The sequence below is a fragment of the Bubalus kerabau genome, chromosome 1 (assembly GCF_029407905.1).
Source record: "Bubalus kerabau isolate K-KA32 ecotype Philippines breed swamp buffalo chromosome 1, PCC_UOA_SB_1v2, whole genome shotgun sequence".
Lineage (NCBI taxonomy): Eukaryota > Metazoa > Chordata > Mammalia > Artiodactyla > Bovidae > Bubalus > Bubalus kerabau.
Window position 1 is genome coordinate 53,941,585 of NC_073624.1, and position 25,063 is coordinate 53,966,647.

The 25,063-nt window shown below is 47.0% G+C and overlaps 1 protein-coding gene across 16 annotated transcripts in view; it reads right to left on the bottom strand.

The window, feature by feature from the left end:
• CHST11 (carbohydrate sulfotransferase 11) overlaps positions 1-25,063 on the bottom strand; it is a 261,341-nt gene that overhangs the window by 113,431 nt on the left and 122,847 nt on the right. For all 16 annotated transcript variants that reach the window (XM_055574916.1, XM_055574914.1, XM_055574915.1 and 13 more), the window contains one exon: positions 23,204-23,289. In XM_055574916.1, the coding sequence (XP_055430891.1) occupies positions 23,204-23,289 (86 nt within the window). The remainder of the gene's footprint in view (positions 1-23,203; positions 23,290-25,063) is intronic.

Here is a 25,063-nt window from a genome sequence, read left to right on the forward strand (position 1 = left end):
CTCCTGGCGTTTGCCCAAGTTCATGCCCGTTGAATCAGTGATGCTATCCAACCATCTCATCCTCTGTCAAAGAAGCCCAGCAAGGATGTAATTTCAGGTTTAATGCCAGTCTTAACCTGGATCCCATGCAGAGTTTGGGAGTGTAACTTCACTCTTCTGATTTTGTCCCAACATGAGGTGATGGAGCCAGGCTAAGGGCTGCCCAGGAAGAGGCTGATTCTGGACTGTGCTCCATCTCTGTGCATGGGAGGAAGCAACTCCAGGAGCCCACATGCAGCCTCAGAAGCAAGTTGCAGGTGCAGCCATTGGAAACAAAGCACGTAGAAGCTGGAGGATGGGTGCCCAGAAACCATAGGGGATGCGAGGGGGTCTGGGCAGAGAGCCAACAGTGTCCACCACCATCGATAGTACTTGAGTTGTATTATCAGATGTAAAGCACACGATCTAAAGAAGAGTGAATGACTTGCCCTGGGTGACCTGACTGAAAGGGATTTCAATGAAGCGACTTCCTTCCGAAGACAGGAGCTGCGTCATCTTTCTCCCCCTGCCAGCCACTATGCATAAATATGCCACCGTGAACTTGCTTCATTGACTCACCTCGCTGCATCTGCCCACATTTGGTTAACAGCATCCCAGACAGAGCAACAAATCAATGCTTAACACGACCCGGCAAAATGCATGCATCACAGAGCAGGTTTCCACACCGGCCTCCTGCCAGCCACATCGCACAATACCACATCAGGTAACGGAGAGTCTCACCAGGGTGACGGGGGACCCTGATGTTTAAACTGAACCAAGTGGGATCTTGTTTTAGGAGAAAGCCTTCCTTTAGGTCAGGCCTAAATTTGGGGGTGCAGCTGCTTACAAAAGTTGCCCAAACATTCAATGATGTTCATTTCTTCATATTTTGGATGTCTGTCTTAACTAAAACTCCTGACATGAGGGATTTTAATCTTTCTGGAGAGATAGCATTCCTTTTTGCCTTGAGAGGAGATGTTTTAATAAAAGGAACTAAAATGGGGGATGCATGTACCCACGTATATCCAATTTGCTTCAGTAACTTGATAAAGCTTTCCATCTGCTTCACCCATGTCTGCCCTGTGGGGTGGAAGCTGTCAACCCTTTCAACATGGCCAACTGACCGAGCTTGTTGACAGTCTCCAGGCTCTTCCTTCCTTCCCCCAAGCCTGGCTTCTCAGGTTTCATTTTCCAGCCAGTTGGTGGGTTGTGTTTCTAAACTTAGATCCCACTGGCTTGGTTGAGGATTAGCAGCGTCTTTATGGTTGTAACAACTAACATTGACTGAATACTCACCACCTGCCAGGAACTGTTTTAAGCATTTAATATAAATTAGCTCATTTAACCTTCACAACAAGCCCTGTGAAGTGGGTACTGCTATTATTCTTTATAGATAAGGCAACAGTGGCACAGAGAGGTTAAGCAACTTACTCAAGGCCACACAGCTAGAGCAGGAGTCAGAATTCTAATGTGTATACCTGCCCTGTATAATCCTCTCCCCTTGACTGTAGAAAGGACCTGGGAATATGATATCAATTCTGTGATTATGTTACATTATAAGGCAAAGGGATTTTGCAGATGTTCAGGTGTGCATATCTAAATGGAAAGGATCCTGGATGGGCCTGATCTCATCAGGGAAGCGTTCTAAAGAGGGCTTAGATTTCTGTCTAAACTCAGCACGACTCTCCTGCTGGTCTGGAAAACCCAAGCTGCTGTGATTTCTACAGCTAAGAGAAACTGGATTCTGCCAATAACCACGAGAGTTTGGACACGGATCCAAGCCTCCCATGGCCCATTGCCCTGGCCCACACTAGGCTGCAACCTGGTAAGACCCTGAGCACAGAGGACCCAGCCAACGCTGCCCAGACTCCTGAACCATGGAAACTGGGATAATAAATGTATGCGCTGTAAACCACTACCTTTGTGGTAATCTGTCACACAGCAACAGAAAAATACAGCTAGCAAGAGGCAAGGCTCGGATACAAATCGGGACAGCCTAAGTCTAGGGTTCTCACCTTAGCCACTTATCCTTGTGCCACTCCAGATCTGGGATTTGAGGTGGATAGAAAAAGGGTTGCTGGGTAGACTGATTGGAAGACCCAAGTCTTATTAAGCTTGAGGAGCCCCATCCTCACCACATCTACCCAGTACCCACCATGTTTCAGGAACTACACTAGCCAGAAAGCAGGCACAGAGGCAGCCAGCAGGAACCTTAGCATCCAACAGGGAAGATGGCACATAAAAAACAAAAGTAAAATAAACTAATCACAAAGGTGGCTCAGATGGTAAAGAATCTGCCTGCAATGTAGGAGACCTGGGTTCAATCCCTGGTTGAGGAAGATCCCCTGGAGAAGGGAATGGCAACCCACTCCAGTATTCTTGCCTGGAGAATTCCACAGACACAGGAGCCTGGTGGGCTACAGTCCATGGGGTTCCAAAGAGTCAGACACAACTGAGTGATTAACATACACACAATAGATAAAGGGCTTAAAGGAGAAGTAAAGGAGCTAAGGGCACATATAACAGGTCCTAGAAGGCAATGCATTGGAGAAGGAAATGGCAACCCACTCCAATGTTCTTCCCTGGAGAATCCCAGGGATGGGGGAGCCTGGTGGGCTGCCATCTATGGGGTCGCACAGAGTCGGACATGACTGAAGCGACTTAGCAGCAGCAGTAGCAGGGCTGAGCAGGAATCAACCAAGTAGAGGTGAGGAGAGCAGAAAGCTTTCTAGGCAATGGGGACAGCATGTGCAAAGGCCCAGTGGCAGGAAAAAAAGCACATACAGCCGAGGAAGGGAAAGAAGGGCCAGGCACGAGACTGAAGAGGGAGAGAGGGGCCAACTCAATTGAAATGATGCTACTCACAACAGCTGGTGCTGATTCTCTTCTATCAGAGGAATTCAACACCACGTTATCCTCGGTAACAGAAACTTACTTCACTGAGCACCAGTGGCCCAAAGTCAAATTACTGCTTTCTGAGAAGGAAAACGGAAATGCTTCCAAACTCGGCAAGCTTGGAGAGGCTCACATTGTGACCCTGGCAGCTGCAAACAAATCTTTTGCCCTCTGTCTTTTCTTGAATGCAAAAAACTGAACCCTAAAGAGACAGTCTGGGCACATGTGGTCAGTGGGCTCTGTGAGGTGAGGGGCCACTGTCAGCACGTGTCAACTGAAGGTAAGGCCCCCAAAGGAAATGCAGGAGAGATGGGACATTTGGGATTAAGCAAGATAAAGACCGTCTCCTCTCTCCTGACTTCAGGCTTAATGCTGGGGCCCTGATACACACTGCTTCCAGTCCTCTGAGTTATCATAATGGGAGTGGCATGTGTCCTGGGACTTGTAAGAGCCTTGGCAGATGGAGACAGAGCACTGTGCCAGGCAGCAGTGAAAGGGCACCGGTTAACTTCTCATGGCTGTCACTTGCCACCTGTGTGACCTAAGGTGAATCTGTTAACCTCTTTGAGCCTTGGCATCATCATCTGTCAAGTGGAGTTTCTACACTATAGGGTTGAGATGATTCAAATAACATGTGTGAAGTGCCAGAAGAGTGCCTAGTACACAGTGAATGTGCAAGGAACATTACTAATCTGCTTTATTGACTACGCCAAAGCCTTTGACTGTGTGGATCACAATAAACTGTGGAAAATTCTGAAAGAGATGGGAATACCAGACCACCTGACCTGCCTCTTGAGAAACCTGTATGCAGGTCAGGAAGCAACAGTTAGAACTGGACATGGAACAACAGACTGGTTCCAAATAGGAAAAGGAGTACGTCAAGGCTGTATATTGTCACCCTGCTTATTTAACTTATATGCAGAATACACCATGAGAAACGCCAGGCTGGAAGAAACAATAGCTGGAATCAAGACTGCCGGGAGAAATATCAATAACCTCAGATATGCAGATGACACCACCCTTATGGCAGAAAGTGAAGAGGAACTAAAAAGCCTCTTGATGAAAGTGAAAGTGGAGAGTGAAAACGTTGGCTTAAAGCTCAACATTCAGAAAACGAAGATCATGGCATCTGGTCCCATCACTTCATGGCAAATAGATGGGAAAACAGTGGAAACAGTGTCAGACTTTATTTTGGGGGGCTCCAAAATCACTGCAGATGGTGACTGCAGCCATGAAATTAAAAGACACTTACTCCTTGGAAGGAAAGTTATGACCAACCTAGACAGCATATTGAAAAGCAGAGACATTACTTTGCCAACAAAGGTCCATCTAGTCAAGGCTATGGTTTTTCCAGTGGTCATATATGGATGTGAGAGTTGGACTGTGAAGAAAGCTGAGCACTGAAGAATTGATGCTTTTGAACTGTGGTGTTGGAGAAGACTCTTGCGAGTCCCTTGGACTGCAAGGAGATCCAACCAGTCCATCCTAAAGGAGATCAGTCCTGGATGTTCATTGGAAGCACTGATGCTGAAGCTGAAACTCCAATACTTTAGCCACCTCATGCGAAGAGTTGACTCATTGGAAGAGACTCTGATGCTGGGAGGGATTGGGGGCAGGAGGAGAAGGGGATGACAGAGGATGAGATAGCTGGATGGCATCACTGACTCGATGGACATGAGTCTCAGTGAACTCCGGGAGTTGGTGATGGACAGGGAGGCCTGGCGTGCTGCGATTCATGGGGTCACAAAGAGTCGGACACGACTGAGCGACTGAACTGAATTGAACTGAATCCTGCTATTACCACTGCCACTGCTATACCATCAGCACCAGCACCATCATCCTTAGCATCCTACCAAGTATAGAGCTGGTGTTATGAATAAGAAAATAACCCTTCATCTTCCACAATCCCAAAATGGAGTTAAAGAAACCTTAAATACCCAAGAAGGAGAGATTCAGAAGTCCCCCCCACCCAAATACTGGGAGTGTTCCACTCTTGTTGGCCATGGCCGTGCAAAGATTTCCTCAAGTCCCAAGGCTAAGGAACACATTTGTGTCCATCTCACCAGTGCTCTGAACTGGGTTCACATAATAATCTGTCTGGTGCCTTAATAGGTCTGACTCCAGACAGAGGACAGGGTGATGTTCTGGCTAGAACATTCAAGGCCTTGTGGCAGTTATAGTTTGATGTGGATGAATAAATAGGCGTCTCATTTATTTTTTTCAAATCCCATGAAAAAACAGCCCATTCCTTGGGGAATCCCCACAGAAACGCTGCCTTTACATCCACCGACACATTTTGACCATTCTTTGGGGGGCTGCCCAGTGCAGAAATGGCAATTAAGGAAAACATAAAGCATTTGACTGTGCTTCCCTAATGTACAGAATCCCTTCACGTGCATTATTTCATTCGCTCTGCCCCAATCCTATAAAGTATTACACTTCTTGTTTCTCAGGAGTTCGGTGAATGCCGCTTTTAAGGTTAACATGAATAGACAAAAGTTCTGGCCTTTTAAAGAGAAGCTGTTAGTGACATAATTGTAAGAGGGAGTGTTGGTTAGAATGAATTGTACAGAAGGTTTTATGAGGTTTTGAAAAAAACTTTTTCTTATTAAATAACTATAAAACCTCACCAAAATAGCTCGAACTAGCTTGGGAGAAGGCCAGTCATAATTAGTGGAAAAGCCTGAAATGCAGAATTTTTTTTTTTTAATGTACTTTTAATACGTGAAGTCCACATAGTAAAAGGAACCCACAATAGTAAAGTGCCTGTGTCTTTCACAAACAAACAAGACTCCTTGAATAGGCTGGGGTCCTGAAGAAAGGGGGAAGGGTACCATTGGGTGAGCTTGAAGGGGCCAGGTCCATGGACTGGGTCTCCATTCCTACATTTGAAAAGAAAAAGTCACCAAGGGAAAAGGACTGGATCACCTCCAGGTACCTCCCTGCTCTGCACCACTCATCTTTGCTAATTATGTTCACACAATTAATGTGCTTCATGAATCCCACTTCCTGGGGAACTTGCAGGAAATGTTACATATTTCAAACGAGCAAGTTCAAATTAATGAGCTCGCACTGTCTTCCAGGCAGATTTGGAGATGAAAATGAAAATAGAGAAAGAAATGAGATCCTATTAGTGCTCATGCTAACACAGAATAGCAGCTTCAATGAGGCTGACCTCCTCTCCTAGGGCATCTGTTTTATGGAAGCCTTAGAGACAGAGTTCAGGTATTTTGCCTTTTTTTTTTTTTTTTTAAAGAAAAAAAGCTTGAGTGAGTTGCCTGTTTGTCTAACAATGGAAAGTAAAAAGCTGACTGCTAAGGTCTTCAAAGAATGCAAGACAGACACCCCCATGGGGAAGGATGTATGCTGTCGGAAATTCACCCAATTTTCCGGAACATTGGGGCACCTCCAACTTCTCTTCCCAGGAAAAGATTATTCCAGTGTAGCTGCTCAATGACAAGGTTAGGCCTTCTAAATGCAAAAGCAAGGTTTGATTCTTTACTGAATGTAATATACGGAATCGTGTCCTCCCCAAATTCATATATTGAGGGCCTAACCATCCAGCTCCCCAGTGTGACAGGGCTTTCCTGGAGACAGGGCTTTCAAGGAAATGTGCTCAGTCACTCTGTCGGATCCAACTCTCTGCGTCCCCATGGACTGTAGCCCGCCAGGCTCCTCTGTTCACAGGATTCTCCAGGCAAGAACACTAGAGTGGGTTGCCTTTTCCTACTCCCGTTTTAAGGACATAATTAGTTTAAATCAGGTAAGGGTGAGGCCCTAATCCGACAGGACTGATGACCTTAGAAGAAGACGACACACCAGAGATCTGAAAAGACCATATGGCAAGTAGGTGGCTATCTGCATGGCAGGAAGAGAGACCTCACCAGATACCAAACTTGCCTGCACCTTAACGTTGGACTTCTAGCCTCCAGAACTGAGAAATGAGTATCTGTTGTTTAAGTCACCCAGTCTGAGGTATCTTGTTATGGCTGTCCAAGCAGACCAACACACCTGGTGAAAGTAGGAACAGAACCAACTGGAATTGAGCGCCTGCTGCTGTCAGGCACTGTGCCTGGGGTTTAGACGCATTCTCCATTTAATCCTCCCATCCTACAATACGGGCAGGTACTATTATCATCTTCATTTTACACAAATTGTTGGTTTATTAATTTGCTCATTCATTCCCTCCCGCCTTCATTCACTTATTTGACAATCATGGGGCCAGCACCAGTCATTCATTCATTCAACAAACACATCCCAAGCATTCTTGAAACTTTCTATAGAGCAAACCGTTTGATCCCAAGAAGGCTTATTAAGAGCACCAAAGGCACTGTCCACGTGGCCCATATGTGACTCTGAGACCACACGCACTGTGTCTTGAGTGATTAGGGTGTCTGACTCTTTACATCTCTGTCTTCTTTGCTGCAATAGCCATTTAATACCTATTGTTTGAACCATCTCCCTTCTTTTACTTCTCCTGCCAATTATGCACTGACCCCTTTTCAAACCTCAAAATTGAGGTCTGCACATATTTGCTCTGACAATTCTCATAGTATCAAGGCCAAAATCGAGTGCATCTTAATGAGATGCATAATTGCTCAGCACAATGGGTTTATTCACTAACCATCCTCCAGTTCCCACTTGGCAATTCATTTACCACCCATCTTCCCTGATAGAGGCTCCAGGTTTCCCTTCTCCAGTCTGAGACACTGAGCCCAAGCATTGTGTTTCTCCAGAGCCCCCATTCATCACGGTCATTTTGCTCATTTGCAATTTCCAGAATGGAAATCAATTCAGGTTAGACTGAAAGCATTGCTGCTTGAGAAATTTCTCATGGCAGGAAAGGGAAGCTTTGAGAGGCTGGTACTCCTCTCATATCCCCGAAGAAAATGAATGTAATTGAAATTAAATAGCACTTTCCTAATTTCATCATGCAATTACAGACAGGCGAGCTGGTTGGCTAGCACCTAACGTTTTCTACCAAATATACATGCATGCTTCATCTACCATTGGCGACCTGGACCATGACTGCACATCAGCAACAAAATGCTAATAACCAAATTAGGTTCAGTTCTCTACAGCTTACAAATGCTCTCACCATCTCACCATCTCTTGAGAGGAGCACTGTGATTCCTATTTTTAGAAGTAAAGGACCTGAGTCCTGGGAGTCTGCATGTCTTGCCCAAGAATGCCCTTGTAGGGTGGAGAGGCTGGGACTTGAACCTGAGGCTTCTGGCTCTCAGCACTGTCTAAAGCAGAGGTTGCCTGTGGACCAAATCTAGCCATGTCCACTCATTTACATATACTGTTGACAGCTGCTTTCAGACTACAGCAGCAGAGCTGAGTCATTGTGCTGTGCTGTGCTAAGTCACTTCAGTCGTGGCAGACTCTGCAATCCCATGGACTGTAGCCCACCAGGCTCCTCTGTCTATGGGATTCTCCAGGCAAGAATACTGGAGTGGGTTACCATTGCCTCCTCTGAGTCATTGTAACAGACATCTAAAGTTCTGTCTGTAGAAAATGCTTGTGGACCTCTGGTCTAGAGCTTAAGGCACCAACTTAAGGCATCAGTGGGCTTCACTCGTGGCTCAGCAGTAACGAATCTACCTGCCAGTGTAGGATACACAGGAGACACAGTTCAATCCCCAGGTCTGGAAAATCCCCTAGAGAAGGAAATGCCAACCCGCTCCAGTATTCTTGCCTGGAAAATTCCAAGGACAGAGGAACCAGGTGGGCTACCATCCATGGGTTTACAAAGAGTTGGACACAAATGAGCACTCACACAGAGTTAGAGAGCCACACACTTCACCTCTGAGTCCAGCTTGGCTTTTATTCCCCAATCAGATCCTTTCCCTGGAGAATTCCATGGACAGAGGAGCCTGGCGGGCCACAGTCCATAGGGTCTCAAAGAGTTGGACACGACTGAAGCAACTGAGCTTGCTTGCTTGTTTGCTTGCTTAAGATGCCCCTCAACTGGTGGCAGTGGTCTGCAGGGCTCCCCAGGACCCCACTGTATAAAACTTGAGGTCAGAAGCACCACCATCTCCCAAAGTTTGCACTGGATTTAGGCATTGCTATTTATCAAGTTCAATTTGAGCAACTGATAAGATAAGCAGGGGGTTCTTAGGCTCAAGAAAGACTGTACCTCGGACATTAATCAGATAGCCAAAGGCAGTAATTTGCCATGGGCTGCTTTTAACCAGGCTTTCTCTCTTCAAGATGCTAATCACTCCTTCCCCTCTGATTGAGTTACACCCCCAAATTATAATTGAGCCTCATTCTCCTGACTCCTGATCCTTATTTCAACATGATCTAAGTCTGAATCTCAATAGTTTTTTTTTCGTTTTCCCAATTAAAAAAAAAGAAAATCACCATCCTATATGTTGTTCTCTGATAAGACAACAGTGAACAAACCAACCCACAGAAGCAGCTCATTTTGTCACTTTCTCAAGGAAAATGACACTACTCTGCATGACTAACAAAAACAGCAATAATAATACAGTTAAAAAAAACTGCAGTTCTTCTAGATACTCGTTAAAAAAGGGCTTGGCAAATTATCTCTTTTGTACCAAACACTCAGGTCAGTTCTGAAGAAAGTGATGAATCAGCCTGTTTGTTGGCCTTGGTTAAAGCCATCTTGGAAGAGAAGGCGATTGATTAACATGAGGCCTGGAGATTACATGTGCATTTCTATTTCTCATTCAACCCTTTCCCTCATGACCATGAATAACTGGATTATCAGCCGCCTCTGAACTCCCCTGGTGTCTGCCAATTCCTTTCAAAAGTTACATTTCTTTTCAGGCACCAGCTCGTCTATCCTATAAAATGAAGAAAACCTACTGAGAGCCAAGGCCCTCAGCTGAGATTAACGATCGTGAATGAGAGTGACCCAGGGCAGCACGTGGGAAGAAGTGGGGGTACCATTTGTGAGCCAGTCTATGTGGTGATAAAATACCATGGAGGGACAGGTCCCAAGACAGCCTCCTCATTTCTGAAGGTCAAGCTAGCATGCAACTTCCCCGTAAAATGAGATGAAATTTTCAAGAGGCTCCAGCAGTTCTAGAATGAAGGGTCTTCAGGAATAACAGTTACAGAATTACACAGCAGCTGTGCTGAGGGGACGGTTGGGCGAGCTGAGGATGAGCTAAGGGACTGGCTTGTTCGGATTCAAATGTGTCCCTCTGAAAGATGATAAATACCCCCCTGATAATGGGTTTCCAGGTTGTCCTTGAAAAAAAGTGGAACTCAGAATGTATCGTCTGGGTTGTGAAAACCAAGGGCATATTTAATTCTTTACTCTTAGTGATCAGGGGGTTTGGGGTGAGTGAACCCTTTCCTATAATCTCCTCTGCCAGCTACTGCTGTGGTCCATGCCCGACTGTGGAACCAACACTGACCCAACAGAAGCCCAGTGGATTTACCACTTGGTATGGTAAACCCTTCCCCAACATGGGCAGCCCCTACCCTGGCCTTACCAAGCTGCCTGGTTGCCTTCACTGGCTCTGTGCTTCCTGCTATTTAGGAAAGAGACCTGGAATCATCCTGATTACTGTTTGAACGCAGATTTTTGGTTGGGGTTCTGGCAAGAGGAGAAAAGATGGCGACCAAGCAGTGTCTCCAGTAAGTTCATAACACAGACCCAGGGGGACTAATGAAAACGGGCCCCTCCTGTTTTAATTCAACAGAAGAATGAACTGAGGGGACAATTACAGGCGGTTACCGTGCCTAACCAGCGCAGACTCAAAGCAAGCAATCTTCCAATTCTTGGGTACCTCCTTCCTATTTCCTGACAAAGTGAGGTCAGGAACAGCCCAAACCATGAAGAGAATAAACTCAAACTGCGGCCACCCGAGGAAGCCCAGCTCAGTTCCTCACCCTGATAATTCCCTTTACCCCAGGGGCACAGCACCCATGAAGGATGAAGCTATCTTTCAAAGGCATCACGTGGCCTTTGGTTCCCTGGTCCCTATTCAAAGCCACACTTCTTTCTCCCTGTGCTTAGTCATTCAGTCGTGTCTGACTCTTTGCGACCCCATGGACTATAGCCTGCCAGGCTCCTCTGTTCATGGGGATTCTCCAGGCAAGAATACAGGAATGGGTTGCCATACCCTCCTCCAAGGGATCTTCCCAACCCAGGGATCGAACCCAGGTCTCCTGCATTGCAGGCGGATTCTTTACCATCTGAGCCACCAAGGAAGCCCTCTTTTCCCTGAGTTGAGACAAGTAATAAACATTTAATATATCCAAAGAATCCAAAAGGCTGCCCATCCATCTAACCTGCCACGGAATGCCAGCTCCCTGCCTCTGACAAGAACCCCATGCAACATCCACTTTCTAAGTTTTCAGAAAAGCAGAGCAAGCCAGGCTCCAAGAAAGGTAAGGATACTTTCTTGGTCTCCATCACCAAAACCCATGCAAACTCTGTGCCACCTGTCCTTGGTTGTCAAATGCAGGGACAGCTGCTCCTTCTGGGAGCCCTCAGAGAGCAAGCTGTTGTCTCAGGAGCCCTCTCCAGTTATCACCGGTGTAGACCACCTGGGACCCTGGAAGGATGCAGGTTTCCATTCTGCAGACTGGGGTAGAGGCCAAGTTCTGCATTTCTAACAAGCTCCCAGGTGATTCCCAGGCTGCTGGTCTCCGGAACTGTCTCTGAGTTAGGAAAAACCCAGAGCAAGTGGTGCTCAAACTGTAGCTGCACCCTGGGATCAACTGGGAGCTTTGAAAAAAGTAGCAGCCTCCCCAAAATTCTGATTTAGGGGTTGATAGTGAGGGTGTTTTAAATGTCCTTTTTTGATTCTGAAGGGCAGCCAAAACAGAGACCTTCTTGCTCTAGAAGATGGAGTTCCCTTTAAACAAGTGGAAGATGAGCTGGCTACATGGAGCCCTGCCTTCCCAGTGATCTAGATGTCAACTTTGTCATCTGTCCCCAGGATCATTTCCTCCTTCCTGGCTTTTGTTCCTGAATGATAGTCACAGCAAATAGCAAACAGCAAACACCTCTGCCGGCCTCATTCTGTGGGTTCACACAATCCTCAGAAGAATCCCATGAGGTCAGGGCTAGTATGATTATCTTCATTTTACAGGTGAGGAAACTGAGGACAGAGACGGTAAGAAGCTGCCCCAAGCCACATAGCTGGCACGGGTGGCTCTGGAGTCCCAGCTGGTCCTAAGGCATGTGCTCTTAACCACTGCTAAAGCCTCAGACATTCCCCCTTTTTTTCTCAGAACTTTCCCCCAAACACTGGGACAGGATGTGAGACCTGGATTCAAGCAAGCAGTGAGCTGGCAGGCCCTCCGCAGCCAAGCCCTGCCCTGTAGCTGTGGACCTATCTGTGGGTACCCCGTAGGGCACAGGCTGGAGAGGAACACACAGGCGGAGTGGTTCCTCCAGCAGTCCAAACGACAGCCAGAGCTCTATGCTGGCCATTTTGTGGCTTTAAACCCCTGATGGAAGACAAAGGGAAGGAAACGTTGCACCAGGCCGTTTTAGGCAGCAGCAGAGTCTGCCTGGGCGTCCCACCCCTGGGGCATGTTCCAGAAAGACCAGCTTCCTTCCAGAGCGGCTCTGCACCTGCCAAGGCTGAGGCAGGGCCAACCTGGCAGCGTCCCCCGGAGTGGTCATGCAGATACCGAATAGCAGAGTATCAGCTGGAGACACCGGAGCTGCAGACTTCTCTACAAGTCAGGAACGACAGTGAAATTGGTTTTCTCACATCCCTGGGCTGCCGGTCCTCACCGGAGGGGTGTCAACGGGGCGCACCCCAGGAAAGACGGAGCTCCAGTGGCTCGCGTGTCAGGGCATCCTCTCTCCGCGGCTGGTGTTTGTTCAGGGAGGCTGGAACCACACACCCTCTGTGTGCCACCACTTCTGTGCCTGTGCTCAATCGGGGCGACAAAGGCCACACATATACACATGCACCCCGGACTGCACACACACACACGTGCATGGGCCTCCTCTAACTTTCTGGTCCCTCTCTAAGCTCCTCCAGCTTTATACACTGAATTCAAATAGAACTTCTTTTTGTGATGGTCAGTTTACTGGCCTGACTCACCCGTTAGACTATGAACTAATAGAGGGCAAGGGCTTCCTTTTCTTAAATGCCCGAGCATCTAGCACAGGGCTATGCACACAGCACGTGTCATGGATTGCACTGCACACACCCCTACCCCTATCCGTGTATTGAGATCCTAACACAGATACCTCAGAATGCGACCTTATTTGGAAAGCAGGTCGCTGTAGATGTAATTAGTTAGGACAAAGTCCTAGTAGAATAGGTGGGTCCCATCCGATACATTTGGAGTCCTTATTAAAAAATAGAGGTTTGGACACAGGCACACACACAGGGAGAACATTGTGTGAAAATGAAGGCAGAGACTGGGGTGATGCTTCTATAAAGAAAAGCCAGGGATCGGCAAGAACCTGCTAGAAGTCAGGTAAGGAGCAGGGACCGGATTCCTCCCTAGCCTCTCAGAGGAACCAACTCAGCCAACACCTCAATCTTGGACTTGCAGCCTCCAGAACTGGGAGGAAATAAATTTCGATGCCGACAAAGGTCCGCAAAGTTAAAGCTATGGTTGTTCCAGTAGTCATGTACGAATGTGAGAGCTGGACCATAAAGAAGGCTGAGTGCCAAAGAGTTGATGCTTTTGAACAGTGGTGCTGGAGAAGACTTTTGAGAGTCCCTTGGACACCAAGGAGATCCAACCAGTCAATTTGAAAAGAAGTCAACCCTGAATATTCACTGAAAGGACTGATGCTGAAGCTGAAGCTCCAATACTTTGGCCACCTGATGCAAAGAGCCAACTTACTGGAAAAGAGCCTGATGCTGGGAAAGATTGAGGGCAAGAGGAGAAGGGGGCAACAGAGGATGAGATGGTTGGATGGCATCATCAACTCAATGGACACAAGTCTGAGCAAACTCCAGGAGGTAGTGAAGGGCAGGGAAACCTGACGTGCTGCGCAGTCCATGGGGTCGCGAAGAGTCGGACATGACTGAGTGACGGACAACAACAACAGGCATCAGCCTGGAGTGCAGATGCCCTCTTCAGACCATGGGACCTACCGGGCCCCAGCAAATCTTTGGGCTTAATGGTCAGCTGCGTCAGTGCCTCCGGAGGCACAAAGCCCTGGTCACCTCCTCAGCATGATCTCCACACACCGGGCTTGCTCACAGCCCAGGACAAGCAATTCACTCAGTGCCAAGCACCTACTGAGCTCCTTTTCTGTGGCTTGCTGGAGTAGCCTCCAGGTACCAAGATGAATGATCAGCCCCTGCTCTCAAAAGGCTCAAAGTCTAGTGAGATCATTTCAAACACATAAGGTAAGCATCACGAATGACAGGGAGAATGAGGAGAGTGAGGCATTTCACTGACCTGCACTGTCCAGTATGGCAGTCACCAGCCAGACATGGCCACTAAGCATGTGATGCATGGCCAACCCAAAGTGAGATGTGCTGTGTCAAATACACATGAGACTTCAAAAAGTCCATACAAAAACAAGAGTGTAAAATATCTTAGTATTTTTATTGATTGAAGGTAGCAATGATCATATATTGGTTATACTGGATTAAATAAAATGTTATTAAAATGAATTTAACCTGTTTTTCATTCTACTTTTCAAAATGTGACTGCTAGAAAATTTCAAATGACATATACAAATCATATTATGTTGTAAGCAGGCAGTACCGTTCTAGGACATTTAACCTGACTTTAAGGGAGAAAAATCAAGGAATCTTCTTCTTCTTCCTGGAGAAGGCTTCATCTGAGCTAATATAAATGTTTAAAAAACAGCACTGATTGAGTGGCTTGCCATGTGCCCAGAACTTGCAGTATAAATCCTAATTTAATTCTTAATAACTGAATAGTTGGTATTTTACTCCTACTTTATAAACAAGGTCTCCAGGGCTTGAAAAAGTTTAGCTATTTGCCCCAGAATTCACAGTAATTAGTGCTGGAGGCAGGGTGTAAACTCTGCTCCCCACAAGACCCACAGGCCAACTTGGCCATCAAGAGGGAAGCAGGATGGGGAGCAGGCTGACGCCCACCCCACCCCCATCCCACTCCCATGTCTTTCTTACAGAGAATTTAAGAACAAGCCAGGGCTTTGTCTCAGTTCTATCTACCTCAACAAGGTTAAAATCCAGTTGACTGTGAAGCTCCTTGAATTGTATAGTTTACAGAAAAATTGAATTATGTAGAGGCCTCTTATAATTGAGGGCAATTTAGGAAATAACTTTCCAAAAATGGCAGCTTTTACAGCCGTGTTACCATTTGGAAATTGCTGAGGTCGTTCTGTCACTTGAAAGCCTTCCTCTCGTTGAAATCTACCAGACTATATCCACACAGCCTGATACAGAAGGACCCCATTAGAAAGCTCAGCTACCGAGATTTGAATATATTGGGTCAAATTAGGCTTCCAGAAACAGAACAACTGCCTATAAAAACAGCCTGAGTGAAATGTGAACCAATCCATGAAATCAATGGCCTCGCATTAACATGGGCCAGAGATGGTCTTACTTTATAACAACTATCACTGACACACTTACCTATGTGCTGGAGGTAAAATAGACACAAGCAACCACAGGAGACCTTTAAAACAGCTGAATTTGCCCATTTTCCAGGATGTGGGTTGAATGTAGACATGCACACACACACTCCATCCAGAGGTACTCATGGCCTTAAAAATCAGCACAGCAAGCTTCCCAACAACTGAGTCTACCAGACACATAATATCAGTCAAAATTTTTAGGTAGTGCTCATGATGAATAGCTAGTAGCTTTCAGGCAAGAGGAAATCATCTATCTTATTATTATTCAACACAAGTCCAAGTATGCATCTGCCAAACATCTGAGCCTACAGGACAGGGACCAAGCATGATCCCAGACCCCCTAAGAAAAGTCCCAGGTTACCTAACTCAACCCAGATCACTAATGACTAGCGAAGATCACCCAGTCTGCTCTGGGCATGTCCTAGGTGCTTTTTATACACGATGTTATTGGTAAACCTCAAAAACCTGCAACTCTGGTATCACACTCCTATTTTACAGATAAGGAAATCAAGGGCTCGAAGAGGTTAAGTAACTGCCCCAGGTCATACACCTGGGCTGGGATCCTCCCCTTTCTTCCAGCATCCAGTCATCTCCGCCAACCCAAATTATGTCTGACACCAGATCCCCCAGCTGTCCTGGCTGGATTGGAAATCTGACCAGGGACAGCTTCTCTGGTTCAAGAATAAAGAAGCTGCTGGTCATAGTGAAAAAGGCAACCTGCTGCCCCTGGTTTCTGCAGTGGGCTCTGCTCATCCATTGTGATTTGCAATGAATAATGAAGCATGCTCCCAAGTGCTGTGTGTAAGATCAAGTTGATGTAATATTTCATCTTTGCCGGCCAGCTGCCATTCTGCTGGGCTGACAGTAAGTAATATCTTTGAATAAGGAGACGATCCACAACTAAATCAATTAAGTAGACAGCTGTTGGGTCAAAGCAAGATAATTAGATGGACTCGTCATTTACCAGGTGGTTGGTAATGAAGGGATTAATTGACCAGAGTTGGGGACTGTCCAATGTCTGCTCTCTTGCCTTCCCCAGTGGATACAGCCATTCAGTATCTTTCTTCCCGAAGAATGATTTTCAAGGAAGAGAGCCCTTTCATGCTCATTTGTGAGACTGAAGCTGATCCTTCAGAAGCGCCCACCTGATGTCTGGCTTGGAACCACTCTGGGGTTCTCCTTTTTATGGGATCAAGAGCCAAGTAGCTCAAGTGTCCTTTACATGGGGATCTGCCCAATTCACTGCCCAAGGGCTCGACTTCTTAGGTTTGTTCACATAATGACTCTCCAAAGCTCAGGGCATCAACCAACCTCCCATGGAGCACAGGAAGGAATGTGGTCATCTCGTATTGGTAAATGAGGCTGAGTGCCAATAGGTAACATAGTCTTTCATATAGAAAGACCATAGAAAAGACAGGGAGCAACCTCAGTGCACATGGGCTTCCCTTGTGGCTCAGCTGGTAAAGAATCCGCCTGCAAGTGGGGGAGACCTGGGTTTGATTCCTGGGTCAGGAGGATCCCCTGTAGAAAGGAAATGCTACCCATTCCAGTATTCTGGCCTGGAGAATTCCATGGACTGTATGGGGTCTCAAAGAGTCAGACACAGCTGTGCTAATTTCACCCTACTTCACTTCAGTGCACATGCTCTGAGCTCCTTTTCATCTAACAGGTGATGTAAGAACCAAAGAATCAAAGATTTTATTTTTTAGTTTTATTTTTTATCCATGCTGCACAGCATATGGGATCTTAGTTCCCCGACCAGGAATCAAACCCACACCCCTGCCTTGGACTGCCAGCGACGTCCCCTTGAAGGTTTGAAAACTGGAGGGGTCCTTCCAGAATCTCCAACCCAGTGCTTCGGAACTCAGGCTGCCCATCAGAACCAACTAGGGAACATTGGTTCCACCCCAGCCCTATCCCAGATCAACCAAAAAAAAAAAAATCAGAATCCCTGGGGATCTGGGCACTGGTGATTTTTCAAAGCTCACGAATGCACGAGGTGTGGGGAAGCATGGGTACAATTCAACCTCTTCGTGCTACAGAGGAGGAGACTGCAGTCAGGAGGGGCCAGACCTCCTAAAAGAAGTTAACAAGCAGCCGAGCCAGAAGCAGAAGCTGCTTTGTAAGTTGCACACCGTCTCTGGGGGTCTCTAGGGACCACTAACCCCTCTGGAAGGGTGAACAAGCCTTATGAAGCTGGTACCAACCTGCCCCTCTTCCATATCCTCTCCAGTCAGCTTCCAACATGCTCTTTCACGCCTGCTACAAACCCCTCACCATTCTCTGAACGTGCCATGTACTGTCCCACCTGTATGCTTCACTCCTGCTGTTTCATCCCTCTGTAATGCCATTCCCTCTGCTCTGTCCAATGAAGACTGGTATGTTTTCAGAAGCCTGGCCCAAAAGCTGCCTCCTCTAGAAAGCTTCCCATTGTGCCCTGCCCCTCAAAGGGTTAACTGCTCACTCCTGACCCTCCCATAAACTTTTAAGACGCTTCCAGTTTCATCGCACAGCACTTCTCATGTTCTGTTACCTACATGCCTCTCTTCCCCATGTCTTTTCCCTCTGTTTATCTGATAAACATCTGTAGACGAAATAAACCTTGGCAAGCCTTGCTCAGAAAACTATTTAGGTTGGAGCTGGAAGAGTTTCGCACCTTCCCTTGGACAACTCAAGCTTTTTTCAATCTAAAACTTAATCAAAGACCCCGACTTCCAAATGTGACCAAGCTGTACTATCCTATAGCAGAGTTCTTGGGGAAGCAGAAGGAAGGGACTCCCACTTAGCCTGGCTCCAGCCAGGAAAGAAAGACTGCTCCAAATATCATGTTCCATGAGAAAAAACAAATCTACAATTGTTTATTGGACATCTACCATGCATTCCATGAACCTTGGCCCCTGCCTTCAGGAATTCTACAACTATCCTGAGCTCAGCTTCAGTCACCATGAAACGGAACCTCAAGAAAGCATTTTTCCACCCAGGCAAGATAATGGGATAGAAGTTCTTCCTCCTACTTTCTCTCCAGGTCAGGTGGACCCAGCACAACCATTAAGGAGCTATGGGATCTTGGCAAATTGCTTAGCAGTTCTGAGCCTCAGCTAACTTATCTGAAGGAGGGAGTTATAGATAACCTTCCTTCTAGGACTGTTGTGAAGATTCCATGAGATACGTGTGGAAAGTCACTGACATTCAATGAACAGTAACTTTATTCCTCCTTTCCCTTCCTCCTTCCCTTCTCTCCCTCTCTCTATCCTTCTTCTTGGAGCCCATCTTATGGAGAAGTAAATATACTTTAACACATAGAAGACTGCACCAATAAATGTCCAATTGTTTAAATTATTATTACAATAAAATATTGACTGGTCAAAATATTGTATTTTCTGGTCCCCAGGGGCCCCTAGGAAGGTCTGCAGGCCACTGGTGCATGCATGGAGGCCTCCTGGACTTAGAAGTTCCTGGTCAGCCCCTGGACTGAGCATCTGTCTTCTTGGAACATAGTAATCACAGAGCAAGTGCAAACGCTAAAGAAAGAAGCAGGCAGGGCAGGGCTGAACCACATGAGTGATGCCGGGAAGACTTCAGGGAACCCACGAGAGGACCGGGAGGTGGGTGAGGCAAGACAGGCTGTCCCGCCCCTCGCTGGCATTTTTGGGGCAATTATGCCCTATTAATGGCTGACAGCAGAGCTCTGCCCTGCTGTCTGGGCTGAGCGGGGCAGCCCGCACATGTGCTCGGCCCGCAAATATGCAGTTGGCAACTCGTGAACTTTCGGTGACTTGACGCCAGCTGATATGATCAGCAATTACGCTTTATTTTGGGGCCAGGAAGACAGCGGAGAACCAGGAAAATTATAAGACATCAGAGTACAGTTTTTCTAAGAATATCACCTACAAACTTTTTTTCCACCCACTGTTGTTTTAATGGTTAGGGGTGTGCGAGGCACTAAAATAAGAAAACCTTGGACACTAAAAGCAGATTATAGCCAATTTTCCTAAGGGAGCTTTTAAGATTTTTGTCCAGTAAAAATCTGGATGTGATTTTTTTTTTTTTTTCTTTTTTGGATGGGGTAATTCTTGCCAAGAGAACTTTGCTGGCAGCAGTGAATACAGCACAGAGATAAATGGATTTGTAGCTTGTCCTGGATTTGAATTTTTACTTTGCTTCTTACAAGCTGTGTGACAACTTCCTTGGCCTCAGTTGTCCTGTATGTAAAATGGGGGTGTACCACCTACTTTAGGGCTTGACACAAACATTCCATGAGAAGTTTATGAGCATCCTTGGGTCCGGAAGATCCCCTGCAGGAGGCCACAGCAACCCACTCCAGTACTCTTGCCTGGAGAATCCCACACACAGAAGAGCCTGATGGGCTGCAGTCCACAGGGTCGCAGAGAGTCAGACAGGACGGAGGCAACTTAGCACTCATGCATGCAGAGAGCATTTGGCCTACATTCCCAGTACCTGGTAACTAAGATGGCTCTACTTGCCATAATGTTGGTTTCCTTACTGTCTAAAATACACAGTTCCTGTTTTCACCATCATATATCAAACCCAAACAACCAGTCAGCATAAAAAGGGGAAATGGCATCTCCGGGAGCAGTTTGGTTTCTAGCAATTACAGTGTTTGTCATCTGCCTCTGTGATAACATCGGTCCAGACTTAGCAGCTTCCAGAGCTCGGCTGGTAGGGGAACACGAGAAACCAAAACCAAGCCCCGCTGGGTGCAGCGTTTGTGAATGTCTTATGGACACAAAGCCAGACTTGGCTCCACAGGAGCTCCTGCTCTCTTCTCTTCTCTGAACTCTCCAGCCTACAGCCATCCCAAAGATCACGAAGACAGTTTCTCGGAGAAGCGCCACCAACGGAACGTGTGTGGGAAGAGAACATAATTGCAGCTTGTAAAGGAAACCAGCCTAAGAAAAAACATTCCGGGACAACATCCCGAGGAAACGCGGAGATCTTCCTGCAGGGACATTTTCCTGGTTACCAGCAAAAGGGGACAGACAGCTTGCCCACAACATTCTTGATGGAGGCTGGTGACTCAACCACCTACTCCCTCCCAAACGGCTCCCAGAGACGCCTCCCCAGCCCCATCTTCCCTCCCAGGTCCTAGGCTTCTAAGTGAGCATCTCATCCAACACTGCCAGATGGAAGAGATGGAACGTTCTCTCTTCTTTGATTGGTTAACAAATAGAACAAGCAGGGTCTCCCTCACCAGGTAACCCACTCAAGTCAACCTTGGAATAACAAGGAGAAGCAGACACAGAAGGCTAACCACACGAGCCCTGCTCAGCCTTCTGTGCCCAGTGCCTGGCACTGTGCTACATATAGTGGGCATTCACAACAGCGGAGGAAGAAATGAAAGAGTAAATGAATGAATGAATCTGGGAAGGAGCAAACTCCATAGGAGGCATTGAGCAAGGCACATCTTCTCATGGAAGCCTGCAAGGCAGAATTGTTAGCACCATGTTATAAAGGAGGGAGGCAATCTCAGATGGGTTAAGTGTCTTGCCCACACTCACATAGCTGGTACATGAAGAAAACAAACTTTGAACCCAGGTCTGACCCTTGAGTCAAGGCTTCCAATAGTGAAGCCATTCTCACAATCATGATAATGATGAACCATGCTTATCCTGCCCCTGACACATCAGAATTATTTTATCGTCCCAACACTCCAGAGAGATGGGAAAGCTGACCCTAAAGAGAACTCATCAAGTATTCAAGGTTGCACAACCATCTGTGAGTGAAGGAGGAAATTTAAACCTGGACTTTCACTCTTTCAATCAGACACTCAGGGGGCACCCACTATAGGCCAGGGTTGGGGACGCAATGATGACTGGTGCCGACACAGTCCATAGACTACCTGTCCAGAGAAATATCTACTTCAGAAATAGCTTTTCCCATGACACCATCTGCTGCTCATAAAATTTGCTCAGGAAAGCAGGAGCCCTTCAGCAGTCTTGTTTCAAAAGAGAAAATAATCTGAGAACAGAGGAGGTCAACTGAAAGAGACAGGTATGGTTTGTGTCTTGATAGCACATGTTTTCAACATGGCTTACTGGAAGAGGGGTGCTGAGCCTGGTGGCTCAGAAGGTAAAGAATCTGCCTGCAATGCAGGAGACCCGGGTTCGATCCCTGGGTGAGAAAGATCCCTTGGAGAAGGGAATGGCAATGCACTCCAGTATTCTTGCCTACAGAAATCCATGGACAGAGGAGCCTGGTGGGCTATGGTCCTTGGGATCACAGAGAGTTGGGCACGACTGAGCGACTAACACTTAGACTTTCACCAACCAGAAATCCTTTCTATTGAAGTCTCTTCCTAGGACCAATATGTGAACAGGCGGGAGACTGGCCTATAGTAATCAGATTATCGGGACACCAAACAAAAACCCAAATCAAGATAACCAACAAGGACCTACCGTATAGCATAAGGAACTATACTCAGTATCTTGTAATAACCTATAGTGGAAGAGAGCATTTTTTTAAAAAAGTATTCATATATATACATATATATATAACTGATTCACTTTGCTGTACACCTGAAACTAACACAACATTGTAAATCAACTGTACTTCAATAACCATTTTTTAAAAAGGCCAATTCACTGCTGAGTTACCAGAAAGCCCAGTAAAGGAAACATCAGGCAATCTGAGTTTGCAATGACCTGGTTAATCTGGCCCCACCACACTGAGTTCCAAAGTGATGGGGCTGAAAGAGGGGTGTGAATTAACATGGTTAGGCCACTCATTTTGCTCAAACTCAAGAGTCCACTTTTCCAAAGGGTGAAAGACAAGAAAGAGATGTGGAATCAGAAAGTTCTCAGGCTCATCCCTTGGCAAGACTTTCAGGAATTCAGCACTTCTAGGGAAGCAAAGAGTTTCTTCCTCTGCAAGTACCTTGGTCCACAGAAATGCTAACTTAAGAATTTGATACAAAATCATTCTCAGAGATTATAGCCAAAGCAGTACACTTCCCCCTCTTTCCCACCAGCTATCAAAGGTCAGCTAATGGGTCACTAGTTGTTCATTCACCAGTTCTTGGCATCACAAGCTAATTAATGTTCTCCCAAAAGGGCCAGCCTTGGAGTCTTCTCATCAAGACCCACACACACACCAACGCTGCCATCACCATGGCAACGAGGCCTCCTCCCTTTGCTCCTAGCTTTCCATGGAGGGCACTGTGTTTTGGTTGGAGCTTATTTTGCTCAGAGAGGAACTCTCCATAATCAAGTTCAACTTACAATGACAGTCACTTGGCAAAAAGTCTCCCCACACAAGGGTCTTGTCAGACTGGCACAGTGAGATGAACCTCTTGGGTGCATCATTGGGCTCTAATAATCGGACGTGAGATCTGGGTGGTGAGTTCATCCCCCACGTGGGCCTTCTTTGGGGACATCCACGGGGAGACTGCACAGCCTGGCAGGCTCTGCAATTTCAGAGTCCCCTTGCTGGCACCTGCAGCTATGTGGTTCTCAGGGACCCCAAACCTGAGCAGGTTCAAAGCTCAGTCCAGCACTCCACCAAGCCATTCCTCTCATTCGAAATACCTCTTGCTAGAATTGCAGAGCCACTCTATAGAGAAAGGGTCACCAAGAAAGCAACCAGCTGAAGGTAAAAACCCAGGCAGTGGAAAGAAATTTCAAATCCCCAAAGACCAGAATTTTGGAGTTTTTCAATCCCCCTGCCTTCCCCAAAAACTGACACATGGACTCTGAGTGGAGAAGCAAAGAAGTTTCCAGGGCTTACCTGGGTAGGGTTGTAGAGCTCCTGCAGGGGGCTTCGGGACCCCTTCCGGCAGCAGATGTCCACACCAAAGGGGTTCCTCCGCATGACTGAGGAGAGAAAGCGAAGGCTCATCAGAAATAGGCAACAAACATTTGCTGTCTGACGAAGAAAAAGGCACAGAGGGAAGAAGAAACAGGTGGGAAAGGAAGAGCGAGAACCAGCTTCTGGCTGAGCTAGTCCTTTGCCCGGTGCCACGGGGTCCCCTGGGTCTCCCCCAGCTTGCAGGCGTGTCCACACCATGTAATTCTCACATGTCAGGAAATCTTCTTTTGATTTTTTTCCCCCAATCATTTCACCAAAACAGGCAGTGGGTCGGATGTGGCCCCTGGGCTGCCATTTGTTGACCCCCTACCCTGGTGTAGGTAGGACAAGCCCCAAACACACCCTCTGTGCCCTGGAGCCCTTGCTGGGGAGGAGGCGGGTCCCGTGGGCAAGGGTCCATACATAAAAGCCATTAGAATTTGATTAAGCAGTCGGTCCGGGGAAACACTGGTTCTTTGTTCTTCCACGGTTGCCTCGAGAAACAGGGAAAAATCCACGTTGTGTTTTTCTTTAATTTATTACTTCATTTTTCATTTCCACCCCAAACGAGGTAAACTGTTAAATGCATGCAGGTTGCCCTCAGCGCACAATGACATAGCAACACTTTGGAGGAGGAAAAACAGCTGTAAAACTTGTAAAATTCTGCCCACCCCGTGCAAGATTAAACTCTCCCCGTGGCGGCAGACAGTCGCCCCAAGACCAATGGCTACGAGACTGCCACAGAGCAAAACCCCACCATGGAACCCATTAAAAGTCAGCTTTTATGGGGGGCAGTATTATTTAATTGGTTTATTTTTCTAATACAAGGCCTTTAAAATGCTTTGACCGTGTGGGGCCTGTGACGTGGGCCCTTTCCCAAGGCCGGCCGCCCTCAGGGCCTCCTCCAGGCCTGCCCACGACTTCCCTGGGCGCCCCGTGAACCAGCTATGGCACTCCAGGCCACAAAAGCCAAGGGGCCTGGTGTGCTTTTTATGGGGTTGACAACAATCCTGCCATTTATGGAGGGTGCCTCATGTGCTGGGCACTTGGGTTCCATATAATCCTTCACACAGTGAAGGAAGGACCTTAACCTCTCTGAGCTGCCCTTAACCTCAGGAATTTGACCAAGGCGGAGGCCATGTGGGGAGAGAGCTGCCAAGCTGAGACACTCAAACTCATTACTGGGCTCCTTCATACCCAAATGATAGCACCTGGGTGTATTTATCCTGTGTGTCTAATACCTCAGAGGAGGTCAAGGGAACAGCAAGCACAGAGGGTAGCAGCTAACATTTAGAGGGCCGTCAAAGTGCGCCAAGCGGCGCACACATGTAGGCCACACCACAACCCTAGGGGGTGGGCAACACTACTGTCCCCACTTTACAGATGGGAACACTGAGGCACAGCAAGGTCAGGGAACCCACCCAGGTCTCATGACTGGGAAGAGGCGAAGAAAGGATTCCAACACATGCAGCCCATGCCCTCAACTGCCATGCTGGACCAACATCAAGTGTCAAGTCCACCACGCATCTCAACAGTTCCTGCTGGAGCCAGACCAGGTTGGCTGGCCACCTCTAGGACAGGTGATTTAGAATGTAACCCAGTGTTACAGGAGCCATCAAAATGATGTGACAGGACAGAAAAACTATTAACAGTTATTATCTGTATTCATTTTCTTACTCCACAAATTTTTATTAAGCACCTTGGATATGCCAGACATCAGATATGGGGGGCAGAGACCCTCTCCATCGTATTCATGCTGTTTCTCTGGTGCTTGGCGCCCAGTAGGCACTCAAAGAGGTT